The sequence below is a fragment of the Equus asinus genome, chromosome 23, assembly GCF_041296235.1.
Source record: "Equus asinus isolate D_3611 breed Donkey chromosome 23, EquAss-T2T_v2, whole genome shotgun sequence".
Taxonomy (NCBI): domain Eukaryota; kingdom Metazoa; phylum Chordata; class Mammalia; order Perissodactyla; family Equidae; genus Equus; species Equus asinus.
The window spans coordinates 67,548,582-67,573,183 of record NC_091812.1 but is presented as its reverse complement, the minus strand read 5'-3'; the positions used below and the strand labels follow the sequence as shown (position 1 = coordinate 67,573,183).

The following is a 24,602-nucleotide window of genomic DNA, read 5'->3' as shown; positions in this document are numbered from 1 at the left end:
ATTTCTGTGACTTATGAAAAGCAAAGGAAAAGATTAATTTGTATGGGGTCACGATGAAGCTGTTTCTGAAAGGCCATAATCAAAATGAGAGGTTTCCTTGTTTTGCAAGGGTTTGAGAAATGCAGACATGGGCATTGTCCTTCCACGAAAGAGAAAGAGAAGCGACAGTGAGAAAAGGGTATACTGGCCTGGTCCAGTCTTCTGGGGAAAGCTGTCTGTCTCAGATGTCAGCTGCTTCTCTTCCGAGTCAGCTTGATCTGGAGGCCCCCGGTGTTTATTCAGGACCAGAGGTCAGATGGAGCCTTCTCTAGTGGTGAGATGTGTACCCAAGGCTCAAGGCCCTGAAGTTTGGCTGCCATCCAGCTAGTGAGGAGGACCTGGTGTAGTCCCTTCTAAAGAGATTTCAAGGGCAGTAAGAAAATTGGTAATGTTAGTTTAGAGAGACACAGCCAGACATTAAAGGAAACTGGAAGAATTTCGGATCCAGTGCAGCTTACAAATACCTGACAGAACCTTAAAGACAAATAATAGCACTTGAATTTACTCTCTACACAGATGCAAGCATAATTTCCCTCCCCACAATTACCCCCTTTTTATGGAAAATAATCATAGAATATATCTGAGTCTGTATATCTCTCTCAAATGTGACATTCCTGTCAAAGCCTTGGTGATATAGCCAATATTTCCAATTGTGTCCTATTATAAGGAGAACTGATTTGCATTGAATTTATGCAAACACACATATTGACATGAAAAGAATACTTTCTGAATTCTGGAGGGATGAGGTAGGGAGAAAAAGATAAAGATACATTTTGTTGTAAAGATACGTTTTGTCAAAGGAGAGGAGAAAAGAGGTCCTTTAAATCCAGTTCAGTGTGATCATCTTAAAATGATCAAACACTTGTATTCTAGAGTCTTTGACAGAATCTTTCCATGAATTTCTCTGAAGATATAACATTTGCAAAAGCATCAGAGTAAAACAATAACTGTCTGTAAATGACAGACTTAAAAATAGCGATGATTGAGCCAGCCCTGATGGCCTAGTGGTTAGAGTTCAGAGCTCGCTGCTTTGGTGGCCCGGGTTCTCTTCCCGGTTGTGGAACCACACCACCTGTCTGTCAGTAGCCGTGTTGTGGCGGTGGCTCATGTAGAAGAACTGGAAGGACTTAGAACTGGGATGTACAACCATGCACTGGGGCTTTGGAGAGAAAGACAAAAGAGGAAGATGGGCAACAGGTGTCAGCTCAGGGCGAATCTTCCGTGCAAAAACAAAATAGCAACCGTTAAAGATCTGACAGAGGTTTATTATAATATAACTGAGAAGTGAATGTAGTCATTTCTGTGACATACATTTTAAAGTTATGGCTGATAACATTATACCAGGGCATATCAAAATTTTAGGAATTTTTATAGAATTTCTAGAACATCTATCTTAATAACGTTCACCTATATAGTGTAACCTAAGAAGGTTTATCATCATTTATTTGACAATGCCTCCCATGTAATTTGACACATCAAATAAGGCTAATTGGTTTGACATCTCCTTTTTTATAAGAAGAGAGAACAAATCCTTTGAGAAGTCCCTGGGTCTCTCTGAAAATTACCAATGTTACTTTCAGGTCAAAAAGACTTTAATTTAGAGTTTGATGTTTGGAAAGTGTGTCAAAAATATCAAAAAGTTTTGGACATTTGACCAAATCAGATCACAGAAAATTATGAAACAATACTTAGTTATTCATTTAACCAATGTGACAAATTTCAAAGACAAATATAGAAGGTTACACAACTACAAAAACCTTAGCTCTTTTTAGTATAAAAGACTCAACTTTTAACATGAAGCACAGGAAATAGTTCTGGTAAAACACAAAAAGGTAAAGAAAAACCTTTTACAGTCTCTTATCAGGAGCAGACCAGTAGCCCCAGCAGACTTTGTCCGTTCTGTAGAGGAAAGAACATTAAGCTTCGGTTTTACGTCTACACTGTTGATAGTAAAGCTTATTTTGAAACCTTTATAGCAATTTTATTTAATCTTATCTGCCTTTATCACATATAAAATTTCTTTCCAAAGATTCCTGTTTCACAAACCTTCTAGAACTTTCGTTTTACATTCAGATTTGGTCCTTTCTTATTCTGGCAACCGTTTTACTTCCGGATAAAATTGCTTCCTCTCTTATTTTTTTTCCGACAAATATATCTGCATACCTCATATCTTTTTCTTGCATCTAGTAGTTTTAATCACATATGTTAATTAGAATTCTTAACCCTTAGAATCCTTGATTCCTAGTGAAAACTAAGAACATAAGCAATTGTGGACTAGCAAATTTGTAAATACATTTTATAATTTTTAGAACTATATCCCCTTTTAAATAGTGCAGTCTTTCAATTTGGCACAAGACGTGGTTACTAACAGACTCAGTTTATCTTCAGTTTCTCTACAATGGGAAGCCAAAAGTAGATAGACCTGTGTTCAGTAATTAATGTTTTAGTATTTTATACTGTTTGGAAAATGATCCAGGTACTCAATGAAATTCCATCATTTAATTTAACTTAGCAAAAACTCTGAAGTTTGAAGTTACTGAAAAGATTTGGGGGTGTTATTTTTAAGCACGCATACCATAAAACATAATTATTGCACCTAAAAACTTTTATCCCATTTTCATCTATCTAAATAATTTTTCCCAACAATTATGTTTAGATTATTCACAGAAACTTCGTGAGGTATTAGACAAAGTTAGCCATGATTTCAGGCAAATTTTCTTGTTGAAAAATTTTGGACCAGAGGTAATATGAACTTATTTGACGAATAAAACCATGTAGAATAAAAGTATTATATTTAATGTTGATAACTCTAGAGACACAACTGTTTCAATTAAACCAACAAACTTAAACTAGCTTTAATTATGAATATTTTCCCAGATCACATGAACCTGAAAAGATTAGTTTCTATTCTATTCTGAGAATTTTTAGGAATACTTTATTTACATAAGCACTTGCTTTTCATTAAGTCAATTAAATAGAGCTCTTTTACAAGTTAATTTTGGCACTGCCACCCAGCAGTAGAAAAATATCATAGACATACATAACACATAGACAGACACAGAGACCTTACAGCTTTTGTTTTGAAAGTTTCAGCCACGTACAAAGTTGAAAGTAATAGTTGGATCCAAATTGTGTTTCTGGCAGATGGACGAAGTTATGGTCACTTGCTCAGATGGCCAGAGAAGCACTGGAGAAAAAGGGGGGCTCAGATAAAGGAAAAGGGGTTAGAAGAGGTTTGAGGAAGGAGCAGAGAAGCAAATCATCTAGGTACCGTGTGATAGAATGTTGAAACACCAAACATGGCGTGTCCACTGGTAATCAGCATTCAAGTGCTGGTGTCGTAAGTAACAAAGGGAGATGTTCTGAAAGTGGTGCTTCCTCATTAGGCTAACAAAAATTCAGTTTGCTAACAGAAAAGTAAAGTACTTTCTCAGAACTTAATAAAATCAGTAGAAATTGTTGATTCAGAAACAAGATGGAAATACACCGAAGAACAAGTTGTGCACCCTTATCAAAACCTTGTAGACTCTCCTGGAAACTCTTTACACAGAGAAAAAAGATTCCCATCGAAGGGCTTCCTTTCTGGGAGCGACTTGGAAGGACCTGCTTGAACTTGAGCAGGAGGTGCACTGTGGATTCTGTCAATGTCAGCTGCGGATTTTGCCCACAGGGAGGTGGGCTGACTAGCAGATCTAGTAGGAGTAAATGGCGGGTGTCTTTAAAGTTAGTTTTAACATCATCAGTGATAAAACAAATGATAAAAGATGTTGTAGGGTCATTTAATTTCTCCAGCTGGCTATTTGGTTATTGCTGTAGCTGCTGCTATCAAATTCTAGAATTATTCCCTTTTTTGGGAGAAAGAAATTCCAACATGATACCTGTCTAGAAAGTCTCGGCCTAATAAATGAATAGGGGCAGAGGAACTATGGAGAAAGAATGAGTGTCTCTGAAAGGGGCTGAACAAAGGGAGTAGGTTCTGAGGCAGGAGCTTGAGCTTATGGGAGATTCCCACCCTGTGGACCATTTTAGTGCCCGAGCAGCAGCTGCTCTCCAGCAGTGGGGTCGCTTGCGCAATCTGAAGAGTTGTTTCTCCGGTTGGGAATGGTCCCTGGAGTTCCTTGGAGCCCTGTAAGTTCAGTGAGAGAATTGAAATGGGGAAGCTGAGGGTGCAGAGGACGTGGAAGCAGTGCAGAAAGGAAGGAGGAAGCTGGCACCAGAGGCGGGGCCTGGGCGTGAGATAAAACCGTGCAAGAGGAAGAGCGGCCTCGGAAGCTGTTTTGTCTTCCCTTGGCTTTTAGTTTTGGCTAATTTAGATATGGCATCTCGTAATGAGGCAACTTAGAGTTCTGTGCACGATGAGGAGCTCTGGGTACCAGTCGAAATAAACATACTGTTCGTTTTGCTTAGTTTTGGAGCCACGGTCTTCCAATCCAGTCTGGTTTTAAGAAAAGCGAGTTTGGGGAGATGGAAAGTTCCCCCTGGCGGCCGTTGCAATTCTGGTCTGCTCATGGTCAGTTTGGCCCACTTAGTGAGAAATGTGCATGTAGGGGCCCACAGTTCTTAAACATGAGCCTGGCTGGGGTACCTGAAGGAGGGCTGTCCTCAAAACATTTAGATGACTGAGATCCCAATTCTGAAATTCCCTCTGAAAATGCAAGAAAGTTGTGGAGTCCTAGCCCCATCCCCAGAGGAATCTAAAACAGAAGGAAAGTTGCTGGATTCCCAGCCCTGCTTCCAAAAGGATGTGAAACCAAAGAAAAGCTCCTGGGTTGTCAGCAAACCCAAGCCCCAAAGGAACTGTGCTGCCTCCAGAAAACACAGCCTTGGTCCTGGAAGACAGAGTCCCACCCCGGAGAGGACAGGCCTCTCCAGATCCCGCAGAAAGTGTAGAGCTCAGAACACAAAGGGAGGGAGCACGGATCGGAGAGGAGACAGACCACACTGAAAGCAGATGCCACTCACAGAAGTGACGAGCACAGGGCCTTCGGTGCGGGCATGTCACTGGGTTCCGGGGTCGTTGTCTCTCAGGCATCACCTCCTTTGGATTCTACTTCTGATACTATGTTTGTCAACTTAAAAAGTAAATCAGCCAGTTGTTTATGCACAAAATGAGTTTATTCAGGAAAAACCAAAGAATGGCAACTCGGGGTGTGCTTCTTACGGTGGACCCTAGGCAAATCCAGTAAGCAAAGGAGGGGAGTGTTATTTCATAGAGAAGAAGGAGGAAGGAGAAGGAATTTGGGAGGGTTGTTCTGAACGGAAGTCTGTTTCCGGAAAGCGAGAGTTCAGGGTGAGGACCGGTTCTCAATGGCCGAGTTGCTGGGGTGGTTGATTTCCTCCAGGACATGCAGTGTACGGACATCTTCCTCTAGAGGCCTGTGATGGACAGTCCTTCTGTAATTGACCTCCAGTGGTACTGTGTGGGAGCTCCCCCTTCTGGCCTCCTGACTCCATTTTAATTTCTTTTTCTTTGTGAGGAAGATTGTCCCTGAGCTAGCATTTGTTGCCAGTCTTCCTGGTTTTTTTGCGTGAGGAAGATCAGCCCTGAGCTAACATCCATGCCAGTCTTCTTCTACTTTCTATGTGGGACGCCTCCACAGCCTGGCTTATGAGCAGAGTAGGTCCAGGCCCTGGATCTGAACCCACGAACCTGCCAGAGCGGAGTGCGGAACTTTAACCACTTGGCCACAAGGCCAGCCCCCGGACTCCGTTTTAAATGAGGTTTCCCTTTATTAATTTTCACGCTGTTTAGAGAGTCGTTTTTCTAAAACAAATCCGGCAGGTGTTCAGGAGGTAAAATCTGAACTTGCTTTCTTATGTCCAACCGTGAAAAACACCTGTTTCCTGTCTCTCACAGGGGAGATGGGTCTCGGGTGAGGCTGAAGGGCCAGCCCCCTGGCCGGGGTGGCCAGGGCCCATCAGACATGGCTGAGGGGCTGGCGTCCAGCCCAGCACCATGGGAGTCGCAGGAGGGAAGGCCAGCAGGCGAGGGAAGTGGCCAGGGTCTCGGCCAACGAGCCCCTGAGGGAGGCCGGCAGGGACCACCTGACCCTTCCCTGGCTGGTTCTAGAAACTGACCTTGCCCACAGCCAGTGATGCCACCCACGTCTTCATGGCAGCTTCCCATCCATGCGACCTGTCAGCTCCACTCTGTGCCCGGGCGTAGTGTTGCCTATGGGGATCAGCCTGAGTGGGAGCCCCCTGGCGGGGAGGGCTGGAGCCGGAGCCCCAGGTCTCTGGCTGATAACATACGTCTCGTAGATGTGCTCGTGCGGCCGTCCCCTCGCCTGAGATGCCTCTCGTGCTCTCTGTTCCCTCGCGTGGAGGAAAGAGCACTTATTTGCCTAATACGCGGAGGCAGCCTCCCAGTTCTGAGCAATGATTATTTTTCTCTTCACCTGTGTTTGTGTGTAGCGTTTGTATTGTGTGAGGTCTTCCACACACACACACACACCCCCCCCCAACCCTGCCACCAACCACCACTAAAAAGCACAGCAGGGTTACGAGTCTGGATATCTGAACTCTTGCATCTCTAGGCTGGCCTTCATGCACTGCTGTGTCCCTGGGTGTGTTAATGCCAGAGGCCCCCAGTGACGCCCGTTGGTTTAGATGTAATCAGAAAGTGGCGTTTAAATGCCCCTATGTCCCTTCCGAGGGGCCTGTCTGCCCAGGCTGGCCTTGGGCTGCCCGCCCCACTCCTCGCCCATCCTGCCCGTCATGGGCTCTCCTAGAGGGGCTGCGTGTGTTGCAAACGACCCAATGTCCACCTGCCCTCCCTCTTCTCTCCCCTCCTGCAGGCACCTGAAGGAGATCTCGGAGCTGCAGAGCCAGCAGAAGCAGGAGATCGAGGCCCTGTACCGCCGCCTGGGGAAGCCGCTGCCCCCCAACCTGGGCCTCTTCCACACGGCGCCCCCTGCCGGCCGCCGGAGAAAGACCAGCAAGAGCAAGCTGAAGGCAGGAAAGCTGCTGAACCCACTGGTGCAGCAGCTCAAGGTCGTGGCCTCCAGCACAGGTTGGCCGTCGCCCTCCTGGCTGGCGAGGGGCAGGGCTGGGGACTGGATGGGAGCGGGGCAGCTCCATGCAGGGGCAGCTCAGACCTGGAAGAGGCGTCTTGGGTCTCCTTTCACTGGGGCCAGGAAGCCTTTGCAGGCCACCGAGGGCCAGGGCCTCTGCCCCCCACCCCACCCCCGTGCCAAGAGGGAAGGACTGAGGGGCAGGCACCAAAGGGGTGCTCCATCAGGAGGAGAGGGGCCCCCGGCCGTGCGTGGGCTGCACTGTGTAAGGGAGGAGGCGCAGGGTCTCCAGGGCTCAGGGCTGCTCTCCCCCACCTGCTTCTCCCTGCAGGGTGCCGCCTAAGGCGGCTCTTTCTCTGGCCCCATTCTTAGGCATAGGCCGCCGGCTGACAGTGGGGGCAAGCAGCTGCCTTTGGGGGAGGGGGCGGATGGTGAGGACCACTGGGCCTGTTAACCACGATGCCTGGCACTAGGGGTGCACGCTGACCCTGAGCCCCCCACTCTGACGCAGTGAGCTGAAATCCCCAAGTGCTCCAGGCGGGAAGCTGGTGGTGAGCTGACCGTCAGCTCTCCCTCTCGGTACTGCAGATAACCTGCAGGGTATGTGTCCACGGACTGCAGAATTAGACAAAGTCCATGCCAATTCCTAGAGCTAGTTAGAGAGAGGGAGCCCACAGGCCCCCTGAGCCCACCAGGTGTGCGTCTCCGGAGGAGCCATGGGCCACTCGGCATGTTTGCACACGCGCCCGGCCCGTCCCTGGCAAGCGATGGAGACGGCTGCTTTTCTTTCATTTTCCCGACATCCTACACGGGCGATGGGCCGCACGCCCATTGCCCACAGGGACTCAGCTTCCCCAAGGTCACCCAGCAAAGAGCCGAGGGGACGGCCGGTCTGTCCCGCCGCGCCTCATCGTGCCTGTCCCCCTTCTCCCCCCAGGTCACTTGTCAGAGTGCAGCAGAGCCCCGCCTGCTAAGGACCCTGCCCATGCCGGGGCGGGGCCCGCGGCGGCTCCACACCCGAGTGGGAAGGCAGTTCAGACCCAGCAGCCCTGCTCCGTGCGGGCCTCCCTGTCTGCGGACTTCTGCTCCGGCTTAGCCAGTGACGGAGGCGGAGCGCACGGCCCAGGTGACTCCCAGCTTGCCGTCCCCAAGCATGTGCTAGCCGCGTAGGGCCCGAGTGGCGTAGAGGGGACGCGAGCTGGGGCCAAGGCTGCCAACAGCTTCTTAAAGAAACAACAGTAGCCGTAGCCTTTGAAGGAGGCGTGGAGGGCCCGCCCCTCACAGGTCTGGCCGTGAGCGGCTCTGAGGGAGGCTGCTTTGCTAGAGCCGGCCTGGGGAAGGTGCCAGGACCGCCGAGAGGTCAGACGCGCGTCTGCGGCGGGCCCTGCGCCGGTTCCCAGGCACTGGCCCGCCCCACCCCACCCTGCTCCTTGCTAAATGTGGGTCCTTCCGTCAGGGGGCCGGCTGGGAGGTCGAGGGCACAGCTCTCGAGCTGGGAGTTTGGCCTTGAGGAGGACGTGCTCGTCACCGCTGCCGTGGACACAGCAGCTACGCGAGGAGGTGTTCCACCCCCACCATCTCTGTCCCAAGAACATCTCTGCCCCCCCCCCCCCCCCCCCCCGCCTGCCCCGCACGCTCTCCCAGGGGCTGCTTCTCTTCCGCTCCAGCGTGCCTCCTTTCTGTTATGTGGTCCGTGGCCGTGGTCCTCGGGGCTGGGCTAGGTGGAGCCGTGGATGCTAAGTGTCGAGGCGGATGTGGCTGGTGGTTGTAGGAGGGATCCCAGAGACTGTACTTGATGCCTGTCTCTCTGTTCTCTTCCCTCTATATTCATTTGCAGGCTGGACGGTTTCCCACCCAACGTCTGAGAGAGTGACCTATAAGTCTAGTAGCAAACCTCGCGCTCGATTCCTCAGTGGACCCGTGTCTGTGTCCATCTGTCTGTATTTGTTCTTTTGTATTTTATCACCTCCTGGCCCTTGGTTTCTCCCCTGCCTCCCTGTCTTCATTACTTTCCATTACTGTGTAGGCTGCCTCCCCCGGCCCATTGAAGTCACCTATTTAATGCTGAAATTGGAACCCCGTCCACGCCCGCCCTCTGGCCCAGAAAGTGCCAGTGCATGCTCTCGGCTCGTGCCCAGGCGCCAGAAGCATGCGCAGTGGCTTGCCCACCCCCGGCCTCGGGCGCTCTGCCCCCCGACTCCCAAGGCGCTCTGCATTTCTCTCGTCCGTCACTCGTTTGTTTAATGTTTTGGTTTTTTTTTTTTTATGTTGGACGTAGTTTTATTTCTGTTGCGATTGTGGCAAATACACACGTCCGCTGTCCCCAGTTCCAGCGACAACAAAAAGACAGCCCCGGCCTTCTCTAGACGCATGGTGTGTTTCACACGTGTCTGGACTCTGAAGACATGCATGTAGCAAGCCAAGACAGTTCTAGAAGGTCACTGGAGGGTGTAACTTCCGTACAAGGGCCGTATCACAACATTCAGTCCTGTTAACCCACCCACTGCCTGGCTCCCTGCATGTGGAAATGCCGAGAGAACGTGCTCCAGCTAGGACGCCAGCCCCTGCACCCCGCTCACCTCGGGAATCTCTCCAGCACTGAGAGATGGGATCCCCGCCTCCCGCGCGGCTCTCCCGGGCCGGCCCCTCCTGGCCCTCTCTCTGGCTGGAGCACTTTACTTGGTGTATTTCCCTCTCATCTCGTGCACCTCAGAGATGAAGTCGATTTAGCGGTTCCTCGGAGCTCTGCTGAACCAAACTCACCCCCGTTGTCCTCAGATTCCCTGGAACGCCCTCCTAGGACCATGGACTCTGGGCCTAGGAATGGTGCACCCGCTCAGGGCTGTCCAGATCCGTTTTTATCCCTCAGCTCAATTGGCAAATGAATTAAAAGCTGTGAGGTTCTCAGGTTTTTGTTTTTTAACAGAAAAATTGAACTCTTTACTAATTGGATTGGACATGCAGGTTTAGGGCACGTGGCTTTTTGCTGGTACAATAAAGATACATTGTGTTTGTCGGGACCCGAGGCCACATCCACGGCAGGCGTCCATCCCTTCAGAGGGCCCACGTCATCCTCCCCAGGCGGGACAGGTTGGAGGCTCAGGACCTTGTAGAAAGGTGCCACGGCTTGTGGCACCCAGGGCCCCTTGTCCCTAACAGGTTCCCGCTTCAGCTCAGGCGTCGTCGGGCTGCTGGTTAGTTGCCGAGTTGGGTTGGGGGCAGGGGGTGGTCTGTGTGCATCCGGCTCCTTGCTTGCCTCACCGTCTCTCACGGTCCTCTTCTGCCCGTGTGTGTGCACACATGTGTGCGCTCACGAGACTCCTGCCCGGGGAGCCGTGGGGTGAGAGCACCTGGGTCTCCAGGTGCCTTGGCTCAGACAGGCGGCTGCAGTGCTGCCAGGAAGCCACTGGCGGGTGTGGGGGCGGGTTAGACCGCTGTGTCCCGGGCACTGAGGTGAAAACGAGCGAGTGAGCACACATGCACCTCTGGCCGTCACCCTCTGCCTGGTACCCATGTGGCTTTGCTTGTGTTAAGGGTGTTCATTTGTTACACTACTAATCGTTCAAGATAAGAGAATCCCAGGCACAGCGGGACACAAGATGAGGTTTTACTCTGTCTTTGTGGCCGGGGGACAGGAGTGTGTGAGGCACGGCTTGTGGCAGGCGGGGCACCAGGCCCTGCAGGTTGGTCGTAGGTGGTGGTGCGTGCTGGCCTGGCAGGCCTGCCTTCCTCTGAGGCCGTGACCGATGAGATGCTGTGTGTGTCACGCACGGCCCCTTCTAGCCCTGGCTGTGTTCCTAGCCTCTTCGGCCATGACGAGGCTGCCCACGCTCTGAGGTTGCTGGTCAGGAGAGTGCGGGGCCCGGGGGTGTGAAGACCCAGCCCAGCCTGCTGCTCTGAGGGGGCGGTGCTGGGACACCCCCTCCTGTCCCACGTCCCTGGGACCCACAGCCCTTTGGGGCTCCTCCTGGAGTCACGTCTGCTGGTTCCTGGGTGGCCAGGGAGGTTGGAGGTCTGATGGGAGACTGAGCACAGAAAGGCTGGAGGAAGTTCGGAGCTGGTTGCCGCCCCAAGGACCGAGAGGCAGGGGGCCTTTGGGCAGAGGCTGCACGAGCAGAGCAGACCAAGGGTGGGAAGACCCTGTAGTGTACAGATCTGGGTCGCTGCGAGGTGGGTTGGGAGCTGGAGCTCGGGTGCCGAGGGCCGTGGCCATGGGGTATGGGGGTGGGTGGCAGAGGTTGAGCCTAGAGGAGGTTGACAAGGTTGCTGCTTGAACAGACAGGAGACAAGGCTCCAGGAAAACAAAGTCTGTGCCAAGTTCTGAAGACAGTCCCGCTCCCCTGAGGCTCAGAGAGGGTGAGAGAGGTCGGAGATGGATGAGGGCGCCAAGGGTAGAGCCGCAGGCAGCTCCAGGGGGCTGGGAGGTGACCCCACGTGGGAGAGGCTGCCAGGCCCAGGACGAACAGTGTGGGGACAGACCCGCCATGGGAGCAGCCGGTGGGCAGGCCCCTGGGGAAGCGCTGGACCCTGTGGCAGGGCAGGCCCCGCAGCCGCTGCCCATCCTACAGGATCCTCCTGCGGCCGGTCAGGGTTCAGGGAAGCTCGGGGACCTTTTTTAGGGAGTCGGGGTGTAGTCAGGTTGCAGAAGCCATTGTGTCCTGGAGTCTGGCTGGTCAGAAGCTGTTGTCAGGTCCATTGACTCTCCCTGCCTCTGGCTCTTCTCATCTGACCAGAAGTGGATGCTGGTATCCTTCCCGGACTCCCTCTGTGCTCACGGGGCTGTGGGTCTGCTCGTGTCCTCAGCGGCGAGCCTGGGCCCCTGCTGCAGCAAGTTTTCCTCTGGGCCTCCCGTGCCCCGTGCAACCCCAAGGCCTTGCCCTCCCCCTGGAGGGTGCTCGTCCCTCCCTCGGGGGCCCAGCTGCACTGTGGGGGACGAGGGGAAGGACCCTGGGCCAGGCCTGTGCTTCGGGGCCCATGTGGCGGGTAGCGAGGCTCAGGGTGATGTCACCCAGGTCAGAGCCGAGCCTCACCCTCTCCCTGGTTCACGCTTCCTGGACAAGTTTTGTGGCTTTTCTCATCTTAAGCGCTTTGGTGGCTCCACAGAGACACCCTGGGTGGCGTTTTGGTGCTATATAACCATTTCTTCCCTGTGCCAGAGCCGAGTATCGAATGCCAAGTCAGGGGTAGAAACTCCTTGTCGGGGAGGCAGGGAGCCCCACTGGGCTGCACAACGCTGCGGCCCCGCGGTTCCTCATGAGCTGCGTCAGCATCTGATAAACAGCACGTGCCAGCAGGGCCTGGCCCAGGCTCAGGAGTCTGTCCCCATCAGACACCCTCGGATTCGAGACGTCCTCCTGGCAACTGGACAAGGGTCTGGATGGCGGCGGGTCGAGGCAGGGCTGGTCATCACACCAGGGGCAGCCTGTGTTTCCATGCCAGAGTGAATGTGGGGGTGAGCAGGGTGGGGGTCTCACCGCACACAGCCGGACGCTGCCTGAGACCCCTGGCCTGGCCGTGAGGGCAGACAGCTGGTTCCTCTGTGGGGGCTTCTGCAGACACCTGCTGTGTGAGGATGAGAGGCTAGGTCGTCCTGCGTGCTGCCCCGTCACCGTCTGGGAGGAACAGGATTTCCCCAGCAGCTGGGAGAGTCCGCATGGCTCCCCAGCCCAGCCCAGCCCACAGCCGTGGCAAGCTGCTCTCAGTAGTTCTGGGGCCTCCAAGCCAGCCTTTCCCAGGGCCTTGGCCAAGGATGGAGTCCTGCGGCGAGACCTCCCCCCTCCACGGGAAACCAGGGGTGGGGCTGGTTTAAACCATCAGGCCCCGTGTGGGTCCCATGTGGCCCCAGCACCTGGTGTTGCTACCTGGTAGCCTGGTGGCTGTGTGGGCAGGACCCGGGGGCATGTATAAAGCACGGAGCAGGGTGAGTGGGCTGGGTGCAGGCTTGTCCGTTGGACATTGCGTGGTAGGCATCCAGGATAGGACCCAGGCCAAGGCACAGACACTGAGGAGGAGATTCATGGGGCCACCTGAGAGTGGACAGGGCTGTGGTGTGAGCGAGGGCCGCTCCCCAGCCCCATGGTGGCTGCTGGGCTACAGCTCTGCACCGAGCTGGACATGTGACCTTGGTGTGGAGAGGCTTGAATCTGGTTGGTTTGTATTTAAAGGCCGCCATGAGGACCGGGAGCTGTCCTTGCTCTGATCACTTTGGGCCTGTATCTGAGGAGGGCATGGAGGCCTCTGTGGGTTAGTGTCACTCTCCAGCTCTAAGTGCAGTGGCCTGGTGGCCCATGGCCCTGGCTCTGGGTTCCTGTGATGTCTGTGTGGGGCCCTGTGGCAGCCCAGGCTTCCTCTGGCAGTTCTAGTGGGCAGCAGGCTGTGGCTGGTCATTGTGTCCTCCTTCCGTGAGGATGACAGGAGTCGGCCCTGAATGCAGAGCCCTGGCGACACACGAGCTGCCGGCAGGCACAGGTGGCCCCTTGAAAGAACCTGTGCCCTTGGCCACAGGGACCTGGCGGGGTGTCTAGTCTATGTCCTCGGGTCATCCCCAGGGGACCGCTGTGGTCCGGGTGACGCTGCAACCACAGAGACCTGACAGGGAAGTCACTGCCTCACCTGGGCCCTCCTCCCTGTGCCCCATGGAGCCCCCAAGGGCCATGTGCTCCCAGTCAGGTTCCACCAGTTGGGAACACAGACCAGCAAAGGCCCTTCAGAGCTGCCTCCAAGGGTCGATGGGTGTGGACCGCTTCTGCTCGGCCCTTTCGTTTTTATTTCATTTTTATTTGCTTGTTAGAGACCCAGCAGGACAGCACCTCCCCTTCCCTGGGTCGGCCTCAGAGAACACACAGGATGAACTCAAATAAGGACAACTCAGTTTGAGCTGCATTCCCGAGTCCAGTGCACACAGCTTCTCCCCGGGGGCCCAGGCTGACCTTGGCCCCTGTCCCTAGATGCAGCAGGCAGTGTCTTATCTTCAGTGGCAAGAGTGCCGGGAACAGCACCTCGGCGGGCGCCCTGCAGGGAGTATGGGGTGTGCAGGGCGAGGGGCCAGGGGCGAGACTGCAGACAGACAGTCCACGCTAGCGTGGCTTTGCTGAGTGACCTTGGGGATGCCTGGGCTGTCCTTGTCCATCCCCCTCTGCCCGCCTGGTGCCCTGGAAGGTCGCAGAGTAAGCTGTGGGTGGGCCCTGGCCATCAGGTCGTGCCGGACACTAAAGTCAGCCGCCTGCCCAGCAGTCGGGCACAGGCAGCCTCTGGGGGCGCAGGATCCGGCAGCTCTTGGTGGTGGCCCAATGGCAAGGAGGCCTCGCCCTGCCCCGGTGGACACCTGGCCTCGGCTGAGGCAACAGCGTTGCAGAGAATCGGGGTGGGCCCTGCCCCGACCTCCCTCGAGGACCCCTCGTGTTTCCCCCTCAACGCCCATGCTGGCCGGGTGGGCATTGGCCTCAAACCTGCAAAACAATGTATCTTTTTGCACTTGGAAAACCCCCCACGGGCCTGGCCCGCAGAGTCCTCTGGCCCACCCAGGGGCTCGCGCCCCAGGGGGCGCCTAGCTCACGTTTGGAGCAAAGTGGTGCACTGGCTTTTTGTTCGTTTTGTTTTGTTTTTCTTCCTTTTTTTGGACTATGCTTCTGAAAACTCACACTTCTACCCAAAGCTTAGGGCCGGCCGGCCCCCGCCCTTGGCGAAGCTCGCGTGGGCCCGCTCCCTGACGCGGGCCGCCCCAGCCGGCGGCCGGCCCGTCTCTGAACTGCTGGCCTCTGCTCTCCTCGCACACTGGTGGCTCTTGCTTAGATGTGGTGGCCTGTCCCCGTGCGTGCTGTCCTGCCTAACCCTGTGGTCTTGTGTCGTTTCTTCTTCCCTTGCAGGGTCTGCCTTGAAGCGTCTCTGTCTAGGCAAAGAGCACAGCAGTCGTAACTATCGGTTTCTTCCCCTTGTCCGCTCTCCATCGCATGGGCTTGATTGTGGCTAGTGTGCAGCGGGGTTTCTGTGGGGTGCGCGGGTAGGTGGGTGGGCCTGCACCTGCTCCTTGCCCACCCTCCGCTGACACCGCCCCACCTCACCCGGCGGGACAGCCGCCCACAGGCGCCCCTCGCAGCTCCGTGGCTCCGAGGGTTGTGTTCCCGCCCGTCCACGTTAGCGGGCCCTCCTTCTCCGGAACGTCCACTCGCCACCAGTCATTAATTGGCTCCTTTTCCAAAACCATAGGAATGAGTATTTCCTTGAAGTGCTAAAGATGAGTGCCCCAAGGAGAGATGCCGGGACGAAATGGGTATCAGTCTACCGGGGTGCCCACCGCTCTCATCTCGCGCCTCTTTTTTTCCCCCCTTTTTTCTTTCCTGGCTGAAATGTTCATGTAGAAGTAGCTGTGTGTGCACCCTCATCACTAACGTCTGGCTGTCCGTGTCTGTGCTTTTCCATTGCTAGCCACTAAGGTAGACCGTTTTGTAACAGCTTGTTTGAAGAGATGGTCATTAGGTTATTTTTTTAATGCAGAAAATGCAATAATTGGTTTATTCAAAATTGCCAACCAGAAACTGTGTTGGAGAGGAGAGAAGGGGACAATTTTTAAAAGTTTAAAAGTCCTGATTTGGTCATTTAGAAAAAATCTTCAGCGAAGTGGCCAGCTGGGCTTGTGTTCATCTGGCCTCGCCTGAGCTGCGGCCCCCAGGCCTTCGGGGTGGCCAGGCCTCCCAGCTCCCCTGCTACAGGCTTCGGCCCCACGGACAGCTTGGGGGCCCACATTGGAAGGCTCACGGTGTTTCTACCCTTTGTTAGTACTTTCCCCAGATGCTCTGATGAGGAGAGGTGCAATTTCTGTCTTAAACCCCACACCACGTAGCCCTTCACATGCGTGGGAATGCCAGCAGTCCAGCCTCCTGCGAGCGTTTCCTCTCTGCTGGAAGGATGCAGCAGCTGCTGCGTGCTGAGCGGTCTGCTCAGAGCACTGTCGCGCCTCCTCCGAGTCCTTGTGTTAGAGCTGACAGTGCAGAGGCCAGAGGAGCTCGCCCCAGGCTGTCTGACTGCGCCAGGAGTTTCCTGAGCTCTCACACGGGAGCCTGGTGGTTGCGGGCAGCATGAGCGCAGAGTGGGTGCTGCATAAGGCTGCCGGCTGCTGGGGTCCTGTCCCCTGGCCTGGCCAATGAGATGGGTGAGTCTCCTGGCACAGCCCAGTGCCCCCTCAGCCCCTGGAAATGCCACACTGTGTCCAAAACTGGCGCAGGGCCCCAAATGCAGACCATCTCCTGAAGCAAGGTGTTGCCAGGCTTGAGCGAGACCATCGTAAGAGTGACTGCAGCCGGCTGTGGAGCTGGCGTGCGCTGTCACCAACCCCAGCCCGTGTGTGCTCCCCAGGGTCCTCCACCAGCAGCCTGGTCCCGGGCCCTGAGCCGGGCCCCCAGCCAGCCCTGCACGTCCAGGCACAGGTGAACAACAGCAACAATAAGAAGGGCACCTTCACGGATGACCTGCACAAGCTGGTGGACGAGTGGACGAGCAAGACGGCTGGGGCCACGCAGCTGAAGCCATCGCTCAACCAGCTGAAGCAGACGCAGAAGCTGCACGATATGGAGGCCCCGGCAGGCCGGCCGCTGGCCCCCGGCGAGGCACGGGCTGTAAGTGGGGCACGGTGGGGTGGAGGGGGGACTGGGTGGGAGCGGGGCTGCGACCCCAGGTCCAGCAGAGCAACCCCCAGCATGGCTTCGGGTGCCATCTAGGCGGGACTGGCCCAGACCCGGCAGGTGTGGCCTCATCCCTGTGGGCCAGCCCCGTCTGTCCTCGCTCTGACCCCGGCCGGCGGAGCGGGCGGGACCTGCACACCACCCCCGGGGACACCCCTTTGGGCTTTAGCCCAGGCTCCCAGACCACATGGGGCCAGGCGGGGAGCTGCAGTCTTGGGCGTTGTCACCTGTGTGTTCCTGCACCAGGACTGCCGACTTCGTGACCCACCTGGAGGAGGGGTGTTCCCGCTTTTTCCATCTTCTGAAGGAGCTTGTGCGAGATTACGTTCTCACTGGCGAAGCTGTCTGGGGTGGAGTTTTGTTTTTCAGTGTGGGAAGGTTTCTCTATGACCTTTCACTTTAAAAAACTTCAAACACACAAAGAGTTGAGAATTCCGTGGGGAACTCTTGCGTGCCCCACCCGCACAGCGTGATTGACCGTTTGCTGCATTATCACGCGTGTCTCACTCCCTGGAGGGGAAGGTTTTCCTTATGGTGCGGTTCCTTTTCTAGTTGGCACGATTGGATTTCCTGTTTCGCCGCTCTGTTAAACTCTGCTTTTCTGGCAGTTGGTACGTCTCTAAATTTATCTGAGTTTTCAAGTTAGTTGGCATAAAATTGTTCATAACACCTTCTCTCCCCACAGTGGCAGGATGTGCAGGGATGTCTTGTTTTTCGTTCCCGATAGCGGTGATTTCCGAGGGTGCGCTTGCTCCCGTGCTCTCTCCCCTCACGCAGCCCTCTTAGGGGTTGATAGATTTACCAGCCTCTTCAAAGAACTCCTTCGGGTTTTGATGATATTCTTTGTTGTATGTTTCATTAGTTTATTCCTTTTATTATTTCTTTCCTTCTATCTTTGGGTTGATTTTTTTGTTCTAGAAGGTTCCTTTAGATGCACCGCTCATGGGTTTCCAGCCTTTGATCCTGTCTGCGCTCAGGCTGTGATGCTCCCTCTAGTGGTTTTTAGCTGCATCCCAAAGATTTTGATATGTAGCATTTTCTTTAACCTTCAGTTAAAAATAGTTTGTAACTTCCACTGTGATTTGAAGTAATCGAGTTATGTATTTCCTCATGATCTTTTTATTACTGTTTTTTAGGCTAATTGCACTGTGATAAGAGAGCACACTTTGTGTTTTCAGTCTTTAAAATCTGCCGGGACTGGCCTTTTGACCCGAGTCCGCAGTCTTGGTTGCTGCTCCACGGATGCTAGAGGCCACCTCTTTCGTTCCCTCTCCGTCCACACGCCCAGTCTGAACGCCCCCATTTTTCTGGACACCTTCAGCACCCTCCCGACAGCCACACCTCCATCAGTCCAACTGCTCAAGTCATTCTCTGTTATTCTGGGACACAGTTGAGAGTCCTTACCGTGGCCCACGGCCCTGCAGTTGTGCCCCGAGCCCTGGGCAGGCTGGCCTCTGCTGCTGGCTGTGCACCACCACGTTGGCTGCGCTGCCCGTGCTGGGCCGTGCCCATCAGCTGCCCCTGCTACCCGTGTTGTTCAGATAGCTGGGGTTCTTACTAAAGTCTCGTTTATTTGTTTTACTGTTCTTTAAATTGTGGTAAATCTATATAACAAAGTTTACCATTTTAATGATTTTTACACATATAGTTCAGTGGCGTTAATTATATTCACAGTGTGCAACCTTCACCACTGTCCATTTCTAGACCTTTTTCATCATCCCACACAGAAACTACTCATTAGGAAATAACTCGCCACTCCCCTTTCTGGTAATCTGCCTGTACCGCCCCTCGGAACCCGCCACACTTCTGCCTTCTGTCTGTGTGAATTGGACAACTCTGGGGACCCCGTATGAGTGGCGTCACACAGTATTTTCCCTCTTGTGTCCAGCTTATTTCACTCAGCATAAGGTTTTCAAAGTTCATCCACATGGTAGTATGTGTCAGAACTTCACTCTGTTTTCCAATTTTTTTATTATGGTAAAATACGTGTAACAAAATTTACCATTTTAGCCATTTGTAAGTATACAGCTCGGTGGCATTAATTGCATTCTAGTTGAACGAGATTTCTAGGTCCTTAACATTTCCGTCTACATTTTAGAAACAGCCTGTTAATTTCAGCACAATGGCCGTGTGGGGTTTTGGTTGGGATTCTGTCGACTCTGTGATGAACTGGGTAGGGCTTGACGTGTGCACAGTGGGGTCCTCCTGTAAACATGACATCTCTCTGTTAATTCCTATCTTTTTTATTTCCTCTCAGCAAAGTTTTGTCGTTTTCAGTGTGAAGGTGTTCGCTGGTGGTGATTCTTTCATCGGATTTATCCCTGGGTTGTTGATGTTTTGGAACGCGCCTGTAGATTGTGTTGTTTTAAAGTGCGCTCCCCAGTTGTGTGTTGCTGGTGTGTAGAAACGTGGTTCATTTCTGTACCTCGTAGTCCACGATCTCACTACGTTTGCTTGCTGGTTCTAGAAATTGGTTTATCTGTTCTTCTGGGTTTTCTGTACACAGTCTTGTCATCTGTAGGTAAGGATGGTTTTCCTTTTTCCTTTCCACTCTGTGCCTCTTGTTCCTTTTCTTGCGTGGCCGAGACTTCCCACGCAGCGCTGGCCGGGAGCGGGGACCTTGGGGAAGAGCAGTTGGATCTCACTTGGGCCCGGGGCTGGCTGTGGGTCTGTGGGTGCCCCTCACACGGGGAGAAGCGCCCTCTGGCCTCGGCTGCTGTGCCTGCGTGAAGCAGTGGAGTTGCCCAGATGCTCTCCTGAGTCTGCGGAGGGCACCCCGGGCTCTCCCTTGGGGCACAGCTGCGGGGAGCTGCTGTGTTTCCCGCTGGGGCAGCAGCATTGCCTTCCTGGGAAACCCGCTTGGTTTGATGTTTTACCTTTTTTATATTGCCGGGTTGGAGGGTTTGGAAGCTGTTGGTCTGTCATCTCCTCCCACGCAGCAGCCTCCTCAGGTCTCTGCATCACAGCCACGCTGGCCTCACCCACCATCGCAGCTCCGCTCCCTGTCCCTGTGCTGTTGTGCTTTGATGTGGAGAGCGAAGGGACTGCCCTGCCATTGGCTGCGCACTCTGGGCACTCGCCCCCCACAGCTCCCGGCTCTGGTCCTCCCGCGATGGCTCTGACCAGCCAAGCAGGAGGCCTTTGGGTGGGGGTATGGCTCACTGTGTCTTCAAGGGTCAGGCCCTGCGGGGTCTACTCCGAACCCCCTGGCCCGTGGACAGCCATGGTGTGCGGCCCAGAAGTGAGGGGGTGCAGCTTTGGTGAGTGAAAGAGGGGGGGTGGCCGTTTCCCGCCAGCCCCATGCTGTCACTCTGGTGTCAGCCCTTAGAAGTCACCCGTGGAGGTCCTGGGACACTCTCCCGAGGACGGAGAAACCACAAGGACCCCCACGGCCACTGGGGAGGCCGGCTGATATGGCCACATGTGCCTTCCTGTTCTTGTCTTGTAGATGAACACGCCTCGAGCAGCAGTGGGGACGCCGTGTCTGGCCCCGGCGCCCGGCCCTCTGCCCACCGCCGTCATTCCCGGAGCCACCCCAGCTCTGCCTGTGCCCATGCCAGGTACTGCCCTCTCCGGCCTCCCAGCCCCGCCCTGTGCACTGCCTCTGGGCCAGTACAGACGTCTGCTCCCGACTCCAGTGTCCTGGGGGCCCTGGGCAGCCCCAGCGGGCAGTTGGAACCCTGCCTGGGGACCAGGCGTGGGCACAGCGGGCTCCGTGCTTCCCGTGTCCTTGCAGCCGCCTGCGGTCAGTGAGCCCGGCCCCAGGCTGAGGATCACATAGCTTTCTGTCCAGCCACTTACCAGATGGAACACCTGAACTGAACAGCCCCGAGCAGCCGGGCTGTGGTTGGGCCTCCGCGCCCTGCCCCGCCTGCCCGCGGGTGTGGGACCCGGCGTGGGCAGCATCCTCGCTTCCTCTACTGCTGCAGACACTGTCCCCTCTTAGTCCCCTGGTCTACACTTGCAGTCTCTGCACCCCCTTCTGTACTTGAATTGATGGTTAGAACGTTGCGATCACCCTGAGAAGTACAGTGCCTTGAATTCCAGCTTTTCCGTTGCCTGATGGAAAGAGATGTTAAAAAACAATCATATATCGGAAAAGGTGTATTTCATTTGCAATTGGCTTGTGTGTCCACATCTTAGTTTCCCATTTTAAGTTACAGAGAGATGAGTGGTTTACAAATCTTAAGCTAAAGTCTGATCTTTAGTTTTGTGTTGAAAATGCCTTTTTTTAAAAAGAATTGAGTTATCGATCTTGAATATCAGAGTTGCAGATGCTAGGGAGCTCTGCTTTGTGCTCATAAAACGAGACCTCTCTGGTGGGCTTCTGCGGGCACTGGGAGTAGACAGATGGACGCACCCTCAACTGCAGCGTGGCCAGCAGGCAGCCTAGGGGTACGTGGTTCCCGGGCAGTGGGTTGCTCGTGGGAGTGGGTCTCCTATGAAGGAACTGTGTTTGGCTGTGCGGAACCTGCTGGGAAGAGCTAGGTGAGCGAACATGCCCCCATGACCCAAAGCCAGCCGGGCTGCTCTGAGTGTGGGCAGGGAAGGGTGTGTGTGGGGAGCAGGAGCCCTGCAGAGACAGCGCGGCCCCTTCGGCTGGGGGATCTGCTGACTCCTGCCGGCCTGCCTGCCTTCTCCATTATTTGCGCTGAGGCCCGTGGCCACCTGGGCCTCGCTTGCAGCTGCTCTACCCGCTCTGGCCTCCTGCTGTTCTCCAGGCCCCGAGGCCACCCTGCCGGGCGGGAGGGTTCCTCTCCGGGGCTTCCAGTGGGGCTCATCTCAGAGGGAGCCGAGGGCCCCGCGCCTCACGGACCCCGGTACATCCCGCTGCTGCTGGGAGGCAGCTGGCTGCGCTGCCAGCCGTGACTTTATGGTTCTGCTGGACTTTGGGACCTCACTAGAACTGGCTGAGTTATGGGTTTAAATATATTATTCCGTCAATTCAGTTAGAATTGAATTCTCCAGGCCGTTAGGCAGAGTCTTCTGCCAGGGCAGATGTGCAGTAAGAGATTTCTGTTCTCTGGAACGTGCCCCTCGGTCCCTTGTTGAGAAGCGCGTGCGCCTGGTCCTGAGGGTGGTGGAAGCTGCCCACCTACTCCCTCTGTTGCACCGGACATAGGTTTGGAGCCCTGGCTCTATACACGGATGGCCAGTGACACGGAACCCCAAGAGACTGTATATATGAAGGAGAAAATAAACGTTTTTGCTTGAAAACAGTGTGGAACAACATCTTTGTCTTACCCTCTGTTCACGTGAAAGCCAAACCGGCCAGCCTCTCAGGGAGGATGGAACAGGCCGCCCGGGCGGGCTGCGCTGCCCTGCCCTGGGCACAGCATCACATCAGCTCCGTGCCCACCGTTGACCCCTCGCCCAGGAGGCTGGGGCAGCCGACCGGGGCCCGGGGGCTGAGCAGGGGTGTGGTCTCCCTGACCAGAGCCAGGTGTGGTGGACGCTGAGCCAACCTAGCTTGGGGGACGAGAATGGGGTTTTGGGTGGGGCCCTGTCACCTGCACATGGCACCCACCGGGAGTGGCCTGGGCCCAAGGACCGGCCTCTGCTGGCTCCAGGCCTGAGTTAGCCTGTTTGCCCGGCTTTCAACCATTCTGAACTTGAACTGCATTTAGACGTGCAGTGGGTCAGCCGCATGAAGAGCGTGAGTCTTGTGGCCATCTAAGGGGTGGCTCTGACCCCTGTCCACACTGGCTATCCTGGAGAAAACCAGGTTTGCGTGACTCACCGTGGACAGAGCTGGGGGGATGCGGGGCTCTTCTGCCCCCTGTCCACACTGGCTATCCTGGAGAAAACCAGGTTTGCGTGACTCACCGTGGACAGAGCTGGGGGGATGCGGGGCTCTTCTGCCCCCTGTCCTGGGTCAGCGTCTGTGCACAGAGAGGACTTGGGGCAGGTGCAGGGTGGGGAGGCCCCCGTGGGGCTCAGCACATGTTTCTGGCTGGCCTGCCCTTGATGGCCTTGCGCTTGGCGGCCTGCGCCCCTGCAAGCACTCAGGCTGGTGGCGGCTGCTGCGCTCATCCCGCGTTCCCGTCGAGATGCAGTCTGGCTCTGTCCCTCTGCTCTCAGAGGGGCCCCAGCCCCGTGTGGCCTCTCGTCTCAGCGCTGGCCCTGGGCCGAGGTGGGGCCCCTCGGGGTTGCTGCCTCTCTCGCGGTGGCCAAGGAGCCAGACACAGCTCGGTCCAGTGCTGCTGCCGTTGGGCGCGGGGCAGCCCGTCTGGTGTGGGCAGCTGCTCAGTCTGCACGGTGCATGGCCGCAGTCAGGCCGCCGGACCCCAAGGAGCGTGAGTGCTCTGGTGTTGCCGTCGCCTCCCTGGAGAGCAGGGCCTCGTGTGTCCGCGTCGGGCCTGTAATGAGCTGTGGCGGTTTTGTTTTCTAGATTCTGAGAGTGAGAAGCCCGACTGAGCCCAGGCAGGCGGACCCACCCGACGCCAAGCCCCATGTCGTCTCCTGGAGAAGCCGCGCCCTCACCTCGTGTCCGGTTCACGCTGTTTTGTAACCACTTTCTAAGCATTTTTTATTCACAATTGGAAACACAAATGTAACACAAGAATAAAAAATATTTTGGGGGAAAAGGGACTTCGGTTTTTCAAACTGTCCTTTCCGGCGGCCCCAGATGGCAGGTGGCCTGAGTCAGTGAGTGAGGGAGGCATGGAGGGGCCCTGGCTGCCGGGGGCGGGTCTGGACACACTTCGAGCGTGTCCTGGGTGTGGCCGTGAGAGTTCGTGGTTCAAACAGTGCCGTTCAGTGCACCTGTGGGCTCCATCCTCGGCTGGGGACACACAGGACGGGTCAGACGGGTGACACGGTCCCTCTTCTTGGAGAAGCAGCCGAGGCTGTGGATCATGGTGGCCTGGCTGCCATGTTCAGAGTTCTCCCCGTCACTCCCAGGGCAGCCCCATTCTCCATGGGGCCTGGAGGTCACGCTCGGGAGGGCGAGCAGTGGTGCCCGTATCCGGATGTGGCCTGCCACCCGCACAGACTTGGGCCTTTGCACGCCTCAGCTTCCTGCTCCGTGTCACCCACCCCCAGGCGCAGTGGGCGTCCACAGTGGCCCGACATGGCCCTTCCTCCAGAGTCCACGTGACCTGGGACCTTGGCTGCAGTGGGAGGCAGGCCAGGTGCACTGGTCCCCCGGGGTGGGGGTCTGACACACAGTGTGAGGGTGGGAAGCCTGCGGGCGGCCTCATGGGAAACACGTGGTGGGAGATGGCAGCCTGGCCGGTGGGGGCTCACACTGGGCGGGGGTCTGGGGTAACCTCAGGGGCCCACACGTCAGGTTGGGTAGTGCGTGTGTGTTCTCATTAATCTCTGCGCCGTAGCGTTTCCTCCAGTGATGAGCATGGGGAGGGCCAGCAGCACCTGGGTCGGGTCACCAGGGGAGCCCCAGATGCTGCTGTGACCTGGCTGTTGTCGTGGACGTTCCCAAATGTCATGTTCGTCATGACAAAATGCCAGCCCCCGAGACTTAACTCCCACACAACTGGCTGGAGAAAGCAGAGGGCCGTGGGCTCCCCAGGGCGTGCAGGCACGGCTCGGGCCGTGCGTGGGGGCCGCCCTCCCAGCTCCCGCCACTCGGTGTGGCTGCCCATGTCAGGTGGACACGCCTGGCACGTGCGGTGGCCTTGGACCCCTGCTCTCCAGTGACAAAGCAGTGCGGGCAGGTGTGTAGTCGCTGTCACACCACCACCTGTTTTCATTGCATTCGTTTTGTCACCGTCTGCAGCTCCTGTTACTGGTTTTCTTCCGACGACAGTAATGCATAGTTTACCTTTTCAGACGGCAGATTCGTTCGAATCACTCGTCTTAAGCAGCAGTAGTGCAGGCGCTAAGGGTCAACGTTGGTGGTGACGTAGTAGTC

The 24,602-nt window shown here is 55.3% G+C and overlaps 1 protein-coding gene across 19 annotated transcripts in view; it reads left to right on the top strand.

The window, feature by feature from the left end:
• WNK2 (WNK lysine deficient protein kinase 2) overlaps positions 1-23,320 on the top strand; it is a 117,291-nt gene extending 93,971 nt beyond the window's left edge. For 2 of the 19 annotated variants that reach the window (XM_070495332.1, XM_044757063.2), the window contains exons 24-30: positions 6,837-7,051; positions 7,990-8,178; positions 8,890-8,988; positions 14,918-14,962; positions 16,404-16,663; positions 20,178-20,289; positions 23,121-23,320. In XM_070495332.1, the coding sequence (XP_070351433.1) occupies positions 6,837-7,051; positions 7,990-8,178; positions 8,890-8,988; positions 14,918-14,962; positions 16,404-16,663; positions 20,178-20,289; positions 23,121-23,146 (946 nt within the window). In that variant the 3' untranslated portion in view covers positions 23,147-23,320. Of the gene's footprint in view, positions 1-6,836; positions 7,052-7,989; positions 8,179-8,889; positions 8,989-14,917; positions 14,963-16,403; positions 16,664-20,177; positions 21,949-23,120 lie in introns of those variants that run through there. The other 17 variants (XM_070495329.1, XM_070495327.1, XM_070495343.1 and 14 more) reach the window with 13 other exon arrangements.
• The last annotated feature ends 1,282 nt before the right edge of the window (positions 23,321-24,602 follow it).